Raw genomic sequence first — 11,548 nt, forward strand, 5'->3', positions numbered from 1 at the left:
TTATTTTAAATAGAAAAAAAAGAACATTTACAACGCAAAATTTCTAAGATCCAATCTATTTTAACAGATATGTTTGTAAAAATAAAGGCTTGCATATAACTTTAAGAACAATATTAAACTGCCAAAGTGAATTTTGGAAATTATATTAATGGATATCACAAGAAGACTTTAGCATTAACACAGCCAAGTTTCTTATTCTTTTTTTTTAACCATTAAAATAAATTTTACCACAATTAATCTTGGGCCTGGCCTCTGGATGGTCTTATAATTAAGGCAAATAAGTAAACATACAAATGCTATCATTTGAGCTTTTCCTTTCTAGAAATACCTCTTATCGAAAATATATGAGGTCATACTTTCCACCTGTCTGACCTACATTTCACATATAAAGTCACTGTTTTAGTTTGCCAAGAATGATGAGGACATCAAAACTATGGAAATTACAAAATCATAAATGCAACCAGGTAGGCAAAAAATGATGTAGGAATTAGTTCCATCCTATTAAGGCATTAGCACATTTGTGTGGATTCTAAAGACATCAGCTAGTAGGGTCCTGATGGGAAGGCTTTTGGATGAAAATAGCAGAAGAGAAAAAGAGCAAGGGATTATGGCACATTGCCCAGGCATGTCTGGGATTCCATGGAGCACTGTGTAGGGGTAATGAAAGAGGGTAGGAGCTGGCTATTTTGGGTGAGGGTAATTTGCCAAAGGGAAAAGGATATTAAAAGTGGCTTAGGAGGGCATTGAGAGAAAGAAGCATATTTGGTGGCTTTGTGTCAGTGTTTCCTGTCTTTCTCTCAATACTATATCCATTCCAGCTTGTTCAATAAAAATTAATGAATTCATTTGTGCAGAACTTCTCTATACTATAAAGATCTTCCTCTCTGAATATTATTAATAAAAGGAAATTAGGTTGGCTAAAGTAATAACTTTGGCTATTATTTTTTTAAAGTCTGAAACAACACTTAAAATAACTGATAGTATGTGTTGTTTTTTACTTACTTTATAAACAGTTCCAAAAGCACCCGAGCCAAGGACTTTTACCCTCTTGAGTTCAGTTTCTTTCAAAATGCGAAGTTGAGCTTGATTGGGTGCTGTGCCGCTGGGAGTTAAGGGTTCTACCAACTGCAAAGTAAAAAGGATAAGGTTACACAACTTTCAGTCCAACAGTCAGTCCTTCTCTCTCTGGTTCTCTTTCTCATACGTGCAAAAAAACACACGAACACACTTTTCTTTGACAAACAATACTTTTGTAATATGCGCCACTCACCATCCCCAGACACACATTTTTGTATTCCTTTAGACTCTATCCTTTCTCTTCTCCTGCTCTTTGCCAGGGCAAACAGGAGTAACAAATGTGTGTGCCTACCTCGATGTATCCTAAGATAGGAGATTTGATACATTAGGAAAAAAAGGAAATGCTGTCTTCTTAGAGCTTAAAAATCTATCTGGGAAGCCAGGACAAACACATCAGAAGAGAGGGAAAAAAGTTCGCACAACGCCGATATCCTAGGACCATGTTGCTAAAATTTTTCTGTACATATGAGTTACCTGAAGTTCTTGTTAAACGCCAAGTCCTGATTCAGTAGGTCTGGAGTAGACTTGAAATTTTGCCTACTTGAAATTCATAGAACGACAGGTGATGTCTACGTACTATGGTGGTCCTTAAACACATTTTAAGTAACAAGGCCCAAGTGTACCTGTTAGATTAAAAGTTCTAAAAGTCTATGATTTGATGCTAGATCATAAATGAATGCTATTAAATGCAAGGAATAAAAGATCCACTGGGAAATGAGACCCACTGGTTTTGGTTTCCCAGGGGAGGGGCACACCTAAAGATCAGTCCTGAGATAATGAAAATGGGTGGACCTTGGGTGGGCAGTTTGGGCACCGCAGAGGGGAGATGGAAGAAGACACATACAGGGTAACAGGGCAGGGAGCAGGACAGGTCTGCAGGATGAGTTTAGGGTGGGGAACACCAGGTCATGAGATGGGCTGGGTGTGGCCAAAGAAGTAAAATTCGGCTGATAGTTTTCGATGTCATAGTTGAAATATGATTCAGCTAGAGAGGATGAATGAGGTAGGGGAAAGTATTTGAATATGTGTCAATCATTTTCATATGTGTGAAAAAAATGTATGCATAAGAGAGACTCTGGGCAACGGAAAGCCTCTATCCTGGGTTAAAATTTTAGATATTAATTTATATGTGAGAAAAAAGGCAAGTGAGAGAAATAAGGTTTTTTTTTTTCTTTTTTTTAAGTTAAATAAAGGAACTAAACTTTACACATAGACAAATATCCTATGTTTTGTTTTTGTTTTTGTTTTTTTTCAGCATAAAGAAATAATTAAAGGCTACTCCTACTCAAATTGTCTTGAAGCCACCACAGCATTGGAAGACACCTTTTTACAAAACAAAGTGCACTGTGGCTCACCAGGCTGGGTGTTATTGTCATGTGTCTGTGAACATCACAGCCCTCTCAGAGGAACAGTCTTAACTGAAGGTAAGTGTAGCTCTAGTGACAACTTTAGGAAGAACATGATAAAAACGACAACAAACTTAGGCTATTTGCTAACAGTTTAACAACTTACTGCTTCTAATTTCATTTTCAAATTTATATTGTAAAAAATGATAAATTCAAGTCACATTAAAAAAAACTCAGAACGAATCACTAAATTATTTGTTAAATCTAAAAACGAATCTCTAGCAGAGACCTATTCATTTGAAGTAAACTCTACTGCACAGGAGTTTTTGGTAGATTTTGATACACACACTGTGTGTATAATGAGTAACTTTTATGAAACATTTTTAAATTTCACATACAAAAGTCATATAAAATCACAAGCAAAATTGGGGAGGGGGCTTCAGCACTTTGGGCTACATATACTTATAATATATATATTATATTTATATATATTGATATATATATACATATATATGTACATCTTGGCATTTACCAGGTAGTAATTTCAGATTTTGAAAACTTCTGAGATTTTTAGTTTCCTGTAATTTTCTCAGGTATCATTTAAAACATTTCTACAAACACATTTTTCAAGGAATTTTAATATTATACCCTTAAAAGAAGCATAGTATCATTTTGCCAGCCAGCAGTGATACGGTGGAAAGAGGATTGAGTTTAAACGTGGAGGTTTGTATGCCAGGGCTGCCACTCACGGGCTTAGAAAGCACCTTTCCCCCTGGCCCCTTATTTCTCATCTGTGAAATAGGTATAACAATAATTACCTTAGATTATTGTTAAATGAGGAAATAAGATGACATTGGTGGAAAAGTCTGGAATGCTGCCTGGCATATTGCAGGCTTCAAATTTGTCACCCTCCAGGGATAGGATAATGTCTCATCAATACATTTTTGTATCATTGCATCTACCAAAGCATCAAGCTTACAGTGAATCAGTGCATCTCAGTCAGTGTGTGTTGGAAAATTTAACATAAGAAAGATAATCTGGAGCAGAATGATTTGGGGAAAGTATATCAACTCTAAATGCATCCCAACATTATATCAAGATTCAATAAGTTTTTCACCTCTGAGGCAAATTTCTAGCAGTATTTAAGGATTTAAATTGATCCTCTTAAGAGTTCCTTTTCTATTTAGATGGTGGTATAAAATCATATTTATTTTTATGGAGAGAAATGGCTTTCTACGATTATCTAACATCCAAATGTAAAATAATTTACTCCTAAGCGATAATTTTCTACAAAAATAGAAGCTGCTTTATAAAACCAATTAGTATGTTATTTATTTAGTAAAGAAATGACAATTTGAAGGAAATTCTTATAAAGCACCAAATTAAAAAAACAAACTAAAACAAAGGAACACAACTCTTTTCGTAGCAATGAGCCTTCCCTGTATGTGGTTAAAAGACGGAATTTCTCTTCCATTTATTTAATCACCCTATGTCCACTGTTGTTCCAAGCCTTCAATTCCTCTCCGGCTCTAGTTTACAATAATTCACTTTTCAGAATTCTGTCACTGACAGCCCCGAGCTGGCCATGAGGAAGAATTCTACCTGCCTCCAGTATCCTAGTTAAGTTAAGCACAGTGCATGTGTTGTGCCCAAACTTTCATTCTCATGTTCAAGGTTGAAAGTGATCAAATTAATCTTCTACAGGCATCCAGCTAAAGTAGGAATTATTACTAGGTTTTCCCATGTGTAATTGACTACCTTTTTTTGCTTCAACATGTCTGTTGATGAGACAGCTCATTCTAATTTCAGATAACTCCAATCCCTAGAAAGTATTTTCCCATAAGTAGCTATAGAGTAGTTTCCTGAAACCTTTACATGATGCGTCTATCTAGTTTTAACCTCTGGAGGGAAAAAGCTAGAATTTATTTCATTATCAGTGTACAAAATTCATGAGTGAATGAATATTCCCATTCCTGTTAGTGTTCAGAGAGAAAGTCAGATTGTCACACTGACAATGAGAAAGAAAACAAACCTAGGGTAAGACTTAGTCTCAGAAAAGAATTGATCTGAATTGCTCAAGTAGGCAAGAATGTTTGTATCAGGAGAGAGGCAGAAGTTAAGAAGGGTCTAGAAATGCATAGTATTCTGTAAGTGTTTTTCCCCTGTACAATGAAAACTATCAGCTTTCATGCTAGAGAATTCAGTGTAGCAATATAAAAGAAATTATAATCATTTATGAGTAATTAACATATTCACAATAACCACCACGCATAATATTAAATGCATCTCGTGAATTGTGTTGTAAGGTCTGTGTGATTACACTAAGCTTTATCCTATAAGCTTGGTCTTTCACTGCTGGTATAATGAGATCACTGGCTACCCATTTAATGATCCTAGTTAAAGCATACATTACTTGTCTATCTGATTATATTTTGAACCAGGAAAATTCTTTCTCTTTCTAATGTTTTCCTAGTTCTGTAACTGAGATATCTTCTACCCAGATATTTTCTAGTTCTGCCGCTTTGAGATACCATCCTTCCAGAGCTTGCTAATGGGAACGCCCCTACACACATACAAAAAAGAAGATCTGTTTTTCTTCTAGGACAATAATTTTCTTGACCCCTGCCATCTATCTTCTTGAAGCCATGAAACTGTCTTGACTGCTTTTACTATATAATACGATTTTTCATCAGCTTGGTCTAATGTACTACAAATAAAACCTTCATTGGGAAATTGAACAGATTTTACTTGGATTAAAAAACTGAATATCATCTAAACCTAAACCTAATGAAAATCTCTAAACCCATGAAAAGCAAAAATAAACACCTCACCTCTGTTTCCAAGAATCTTCTCAAGGCTCTTTTCTTTTTGATGCTCTTTCTTCTAACATAAACTGCAAATGTCAGACCCACAATGACCAGGATGAAGAGCCCACCAATGACTCCAGCGGCAATCAGTGGAGTTCTGCCAACCAGAATGAAAGAAAAAAGTATGAAGAGAGAGAAGACACAGAAAGTAGAAAGAGCAGCTGTACAAGACATTATCCACATTTTACAAATCTAGTCATTTAGATGAAATGCAAATAAAATGGCACTGGGGCCCTACCAAAACCTTTCTCACAGTAAAAACTGTAGGTTTTGTGTTGTTCTTTTCTTTTGTTTTTTTTGAAATAATAAACCATGCACATTCAACTAGTCTTTGAGGATGAGCAGCCACAACATGCCATTTGATGAAAAAATGTAAAGCTCAGTAACAGAATGAAGAACATATGCCAAAATGTTGGTATGGAAACATTTAAAATTTTTAAAATTTTACTATCATCTATGAATAAATGGAAAATACATTTTAATAACATTGTCGTGGTATATCATTTTATTTTCAGTGTTTTCTCTAAAGTGGACTTTCACAACAGTGGCACTATTGACATTTTGGGCTAGATACTAGTTTGTTGTGGAGGAGCGTCCTGTGCATTTTAGGGTATATAGCAGCACCCCCACCCTCCAGTCATGGCGATGTCTTCAGACATTGCCAAAGGTCTGTCGACATCACCCCCAGTTAAGAACCACTGCTCCAAAGTAAAAATGGGTGGTCTGGACACATATGAACCCCACACTTCTAGAGTAGAGGGTAACAATGAGAGAGTGGTTATTGCCAAAAGTGCTATTTCAAACTCTGATAAGAGCAACTCTGGTAGAATAAAGGGCAGGAGAAAGATAAAGAATTGGGTCAGACAGGTTTAAGTGTTCAGAGAGATGATGACAAGAGTATTATAATCAAAAGTGTGTTCTAAGCATCACATTCTCATAAAAGAGGTCTGCACATTAAGCATTACATAAAAAGATGTAAACAGTACCAAAAAGAAATTAGCAAGAGATTGATTGGAGATTTTTATTATAAAAAGGCTTTTTTATTTTTAGCAATGTTATAATTTTGAAACTTATCACTTCTTATTGTTTTCTAATATAAATATTTCCTTGCTTGATCAGTCATATTTGTGGTTTTAATTTCTTGTTCTAGAGTAGAGCAATATCTATAAGGTTTCAGTGGTGAGAGTCCTGAAATATATTAATTTCATTTTCCATAGCAAATAACCTGGAAGCACACAAGTGTTACCTAATATTTGACATGAAGCCATGATGGATACCAAAATTAAAAAAGAATTCCCTGTATGATCATGCTGCCCATAAAGAAGCATTTTATATCGTATAGTTCTATTTTTAGAAAAATCTATTCTATACATTCTTATGGAAAACATTATTTTCTTTTGCAAAATAAACTTTTGTTCAAAGATAGGTCAGAAATAACGATAGTGGATGATCATAAATAAAATCTTGAAATGTTAAAGAGCTCTTGAAAAAAAATCTGTGTAATTTCTACTATAAATGAAGTCATGTCTTTTAAAGATTATGACTGCTATACTGTCATATAAAACTGCAGAAAAACCTAAAAAGGTAGTTCATCCTAAAGGTTGTTTCCTGACAGCTCAAAGTACTCTAGCATACTGAAATGTTGCTATAATTCAACTAGATTTTTCTAAATGGGATTTTCTAAGGATATAAAAGTCTATGCTGAGAAAATTAAACTATAGTATGTACACAAACTCATCATTGTGATATGTTTTCATTTGTGTAAGATCATATTTTTGAGCATTCCAGTTAAATATGTATTTCAGAAAATATTTTAGGTTTTCAGTCCAACACATAATTTTTAGCTGAAATGCCTAATATATCCCTGAAAAATCACTAGTGTAGAAAGGATTGTATATTTGTTTCCTCAGCCCAATATTTTATTACAAAGAATGTATGTGTAATTGAGAGTAGTGTCCGATATTTTGTTAACTGTACATTTAGACCAAACTCTAAACTGTCTCTGTTTATTTATTTTTCAAAAGAATAGATGATATATATCTATGAAAATATGTCAATGTAAATTAACAGAAATGGTCTATTTTAGTTTTTGTTTGTTTGTTTGTTTGTTTTTAAGAACAAACTTCCCATAGAATAAAACAAGACCTCTTTTCATCTTATTTCAGTGGAGATCAATTGCCACATCATTACTATGCATACTTCAGCTGGCTTTAGTAATCAAAATATAATATTCAAAAACTCACTAGTCAGTAATTGCTGTTTTACTGGCTAGCATTTACTTTAAATATTTTCCCAGAGCAATTCCTTTGGTTAATTTGGATTACTTTATTTTTTCTTCTTTTACCAACTCTGCAGGAATGTTTAGAGGTACAAATAACCAGAAAAAAATAAAGAACTACAATTTCTGCACCTAGAAACCATACATTATCCCTGGTGGTCGAGTGGTTAAAAAAAAACAAAATAAATAAATAAATAAATCATACATTACTGTTTTGCTAGACATTTTTAGAGGCCAAACTCTTCATATTCTCACAGAAGGTACTTTTGAAAAAGAAATCATTAACCACAAAGAAGCAACCAGTGAAATCGAGAAGGAGAAATATTCTATTAGACAACTTGCAGGTTCTCTTTAATAAAAGAATGTCATGAATAAAGGTACTGGTGTAGACTAAGAAGACTTAATAGACATAACGACTGGATGTGAAATGCAACCCCGAACTGGATCCTGGTTTGGACAAACCAGATACAGAGTCTTTTTTTGGGATAACTTGAGAAGTCTAAATATGAATTACGTAGTAGATGAGATTTGCTGCCACAGGAAGACATGGACCATAAACTGAAAAGACTGGGTTACAAAAGAGTAGGATCACAATAAGGGAAAATGTATTCATATATATCTATAGATACATAGATCCGGAATAAGACACAAAATAGTAGTTGTCTGAGTGATATGAACGTAGTGCTCTTATTTTTTATTTTTACTAATGTGCATTTTCTTATTTTTATATTGTATTTATATTTCTTTTGAAATAAAAGTTTGTTAAATTTAAGAAAAAATATAGAAAAAAATCATCGTCTAAAAGTTTACTTTTGTTAATGGTCTTGTTTTCTTTTTTCTTGAATGTTTCTTTTGCATTTTTTCAATTAAGATTTCATTTTCTTATTCCCCGTCCACTTTTGCAATCTAAGTGCTTCTGCATATATTTTCTATTCATTATAATTTAACGTGTCTGAGACATTTAATTACCATCATGTTTCTTATAATATTACATTCCATAAAACAAATGTAATCTGAAAAGTTAATACTATTTACACATTTCCTACTCCTCCCAATGTTGATAATTCCCAGATATTTGTAGGTGTAGGATAGGTGTCTATTTTTTTTTTTTCCTGAGAGTTAATGCTTAACTCTTTATGAGGACCCTTTGGATGAAGAGGATATGGCTATGTAAGTTGCTTCTTTAATTTGCTGTGTCTCTCTCCTAGGTCTAATGTTGGCTATTGCCAACTGAGCTGTTTCTGAGAGTGTTTTCCTCTTGCTTGTGAATCAGAGGAACCTCTAAGAAGCTCAGATATGACACTATTGAGATCAAAAGAGTCAAACACTATGAGACCAGAAATACTCTGTAATTCCCTCATCTGTAATAGGACTAGTGTTTGTTTGTTGGTTTGTCTTTCTGGCTGTCATTAAAAATTATTCAGGTCCCCTAAATATAAATTTCAAGTGCAAGTCCAAGCTTAAACTGAAAGGATGTGATCAATTGATAGTTTACCTTATTCTGTGATTTGGAAATAGTATAATGAAATGGATATTCTCCCTCTCCCTACTCAAGAAACTGATATAATAGAAATTCTGAATCACGAATGAAATTTGCTAATTTATTTAAAAGCATACGATTTGATTTTCATAATTTTATTTAGAAGTTCAGAGACAACACAATGTATTATATTTTATTGTCTTGAATACAATTAGCTTATAAAAGAGCAGTGTCTTCCAAAATTATATTGCTCATATAAAAAGATACATCCTTATCACCCATTGCTATATTTGAACCCTGCTATTCTTCTCACTGGAGAATATAATATGTGAAAGGATACATGGAACCTTATTTTTTTAAGCATCCAAATATTTTCCTTCATTGATCTGCTTCCTTTCTGATATCAGATCACAAAAAAATGTTGTAAAGTTAATATAATTTATGATAAAACTCAAATGTTTCTAAGAATTATTTTTTATACTCTTTCCATTTAATGTTAAGGGCTGGCTATCCTTTTAAAAGGAACAAAGGTATTTTCTTTAAAATCGGTAAAATAGTCTTTTGACCAATATAGTCATTGCAAAGAATGCTAATTCTATGAGGTATTTTTATACATAACACTAGTTCATCGCAAAATAAAAGGTTTATTAAGTTTATAATATACTTTTACTTTTCTTCATTTTTTTCGAATACAAAATAATTTTAAATTAAAGATAAAAGAAACAACTTGTAGTCCTATAATACATTAATGGTATAATTTGCAATTGATAGTATTGACTTTAAATCAAAGAGCTTCACTTTTATAATCTCATAAATTAAACCAAGTAATTTGAAGTCAAGTCTTCAGGATTTGTTGGATCAGACATAGAGCTGCTTTAATGCTTATTTATAAGCACTAAAGGTAAAACCGAAATTTTTCGTGTGTGTGTGTGTGTGTGTGTGTGTGTGTGTGTTTTAATGTTCACGGGAGGTAAAAACAAACAAAAACAACAGGCTAGTGAGATGAATATAACAGGGCTTTTTTGGTATAACAAACTTTGCAAGTCTCAAAAAATGGTGAAATAGTGTCCCTAACATTATAGTGGTATATTATGGCAGAAAGACACTTTGGAGTTAGACCAATCTAAGTTTTAATTACTTGTCTGCCTCTAACTAGTTGTAAGTTTTGTGCACCTACCAAATAACTCAGCTAAAATACACATAAATACATTCTTCACCTAAGCTCATAAAAAATAAACACAGTAGGAAACTACATAGTCTTTTACATTCATGATATATGAAGAATTTGCATCCAGATCATGTCTAGTACTACCATTGAATCAAATATCTCTAAGCTTAGGTGAATTATATGCCCCACTTTAGCCATGACACTCTCAGTTTATACCAGTCCAAGTATCAATAGTACTCCTGTTACTCTCAGAAGTGCCCCTGTGTGAGCAATAAATCAAATGTTTAGTCCAATCTAAGGGAATCTAGAATACCCTGAATTAACCCTAAATATAAATGTGTGTGCCTGTGTGTGTGTATATACATATACATACATATACTCATGCAGGAGTGTTTTAGTATTATTTCCAGCAAGTTTTAACTGGCTGGGAAGATAAATTAATTACTATCTCTAATAAACATACATGTAATTTAAATGAGTATTTCATAAACCAGGGTCAAATGTGATGATTCTCTGTGAACTTATAGCTTCTTTTAAAAATAGAATTAGGTAACATTGGCTATCATCCTGCATCCTACCTTTCATCTGAAAGTCTTACAATAGCTAAAGAAGAAAGCATGAGTCTATCACAAATCAGAGTTTAAATGTATGCTCAGGGATGCATTCTATAATATATTTCCTAACTGGCTCCTGCTATAAGAAAAATGAAGTTGATCAAACCTGTTGACTTTTTCTTAAAAGAAGATTCTTATAATCCATTCACAATTGCCAAACTTACAAATTATGTAAGCAGTTTAAACACAGCCCAAGTTCTATTTCAATAAGAGGAACACAAGATTTGACTGCTGTCAGGTACTGATGGGTTTTATAGCACATATAGTATCACTAACAATCCACTCATTTTCAATAGGAAAGAATCCAATAAAAATGAAAATGTCAGACTTTTTATCCTCATATAGAAGTCATTTCCTTTCATAGGGGTAAGCAAAAGTTTATTTGGTCCTATATAATACTCTTACATTTAAATAATTTAGATAGATTGTGTACTTTCCATTCTAATTATTCCCAATATTTGCACATTTTATAATTAGGAATTTATTGTTACATATATTGCATAGTTTCACAATAACTATGTAACATAGATCTTATAAATCCTATATTAATATAAGAAAATAGACTCAGAAAAGTTAATATACCTGGATAAGGTCAAACATAAATAGTAATGCAAGTATTTTATGTATTAGAATTTCAAGTCCATTAAATTTTCAGCTAGATTATATTTTATCTGTTTCTAAAGATGATATATTAGAATTGGTTTTTTGGAATACACAA

The 11,548-nt window shown here is 33.0% G+C and overlaps 1 protein-coding gene across 1 annotated transcript in view; it reads right to left on the reverse strand.

Moving 5' to 3' along the window:
- Positions 1–11,548, reverse strand: part of ERBB4 (erb-b2 receptor tyrosine kinase 4) — a 399,926-nt gene that overhangs the window by 282,664 nt on the left and 105,714 nt on the right. The window contains exons 8-9 of the mRNA XM_012661216.1: positions 5,255–5,387; positions 1,003–1,125 (exon numbers count right to left, since the gene is read on the reverse strand). Of these exons, the coding sequence (XP_012516670.1) occupies positions 1,003–1,125; positions 5,255–5,387 (256 nt within the window). The remainder of the gene's footprint in view (positions 1–1,002; positions 1,126–5,254; positions 5,388–11,548) is intronic.

Source organism: Propithecus coquereli, unplaced genomic scaffold, assembly GCF_000956105.1.
Source record: "Propithecus coquereli isolate 6110/MARCELLA unplaced genomic scaffold, Pcoq_1.0 Scaffold70, whole genome shotgun sequence".
Taxonomy (NCBI): Eukaryota; Metazoa; Chordata; class Mammalia; order Primates; family Indriidae; genus Propithecus; species Propithecus coquereli.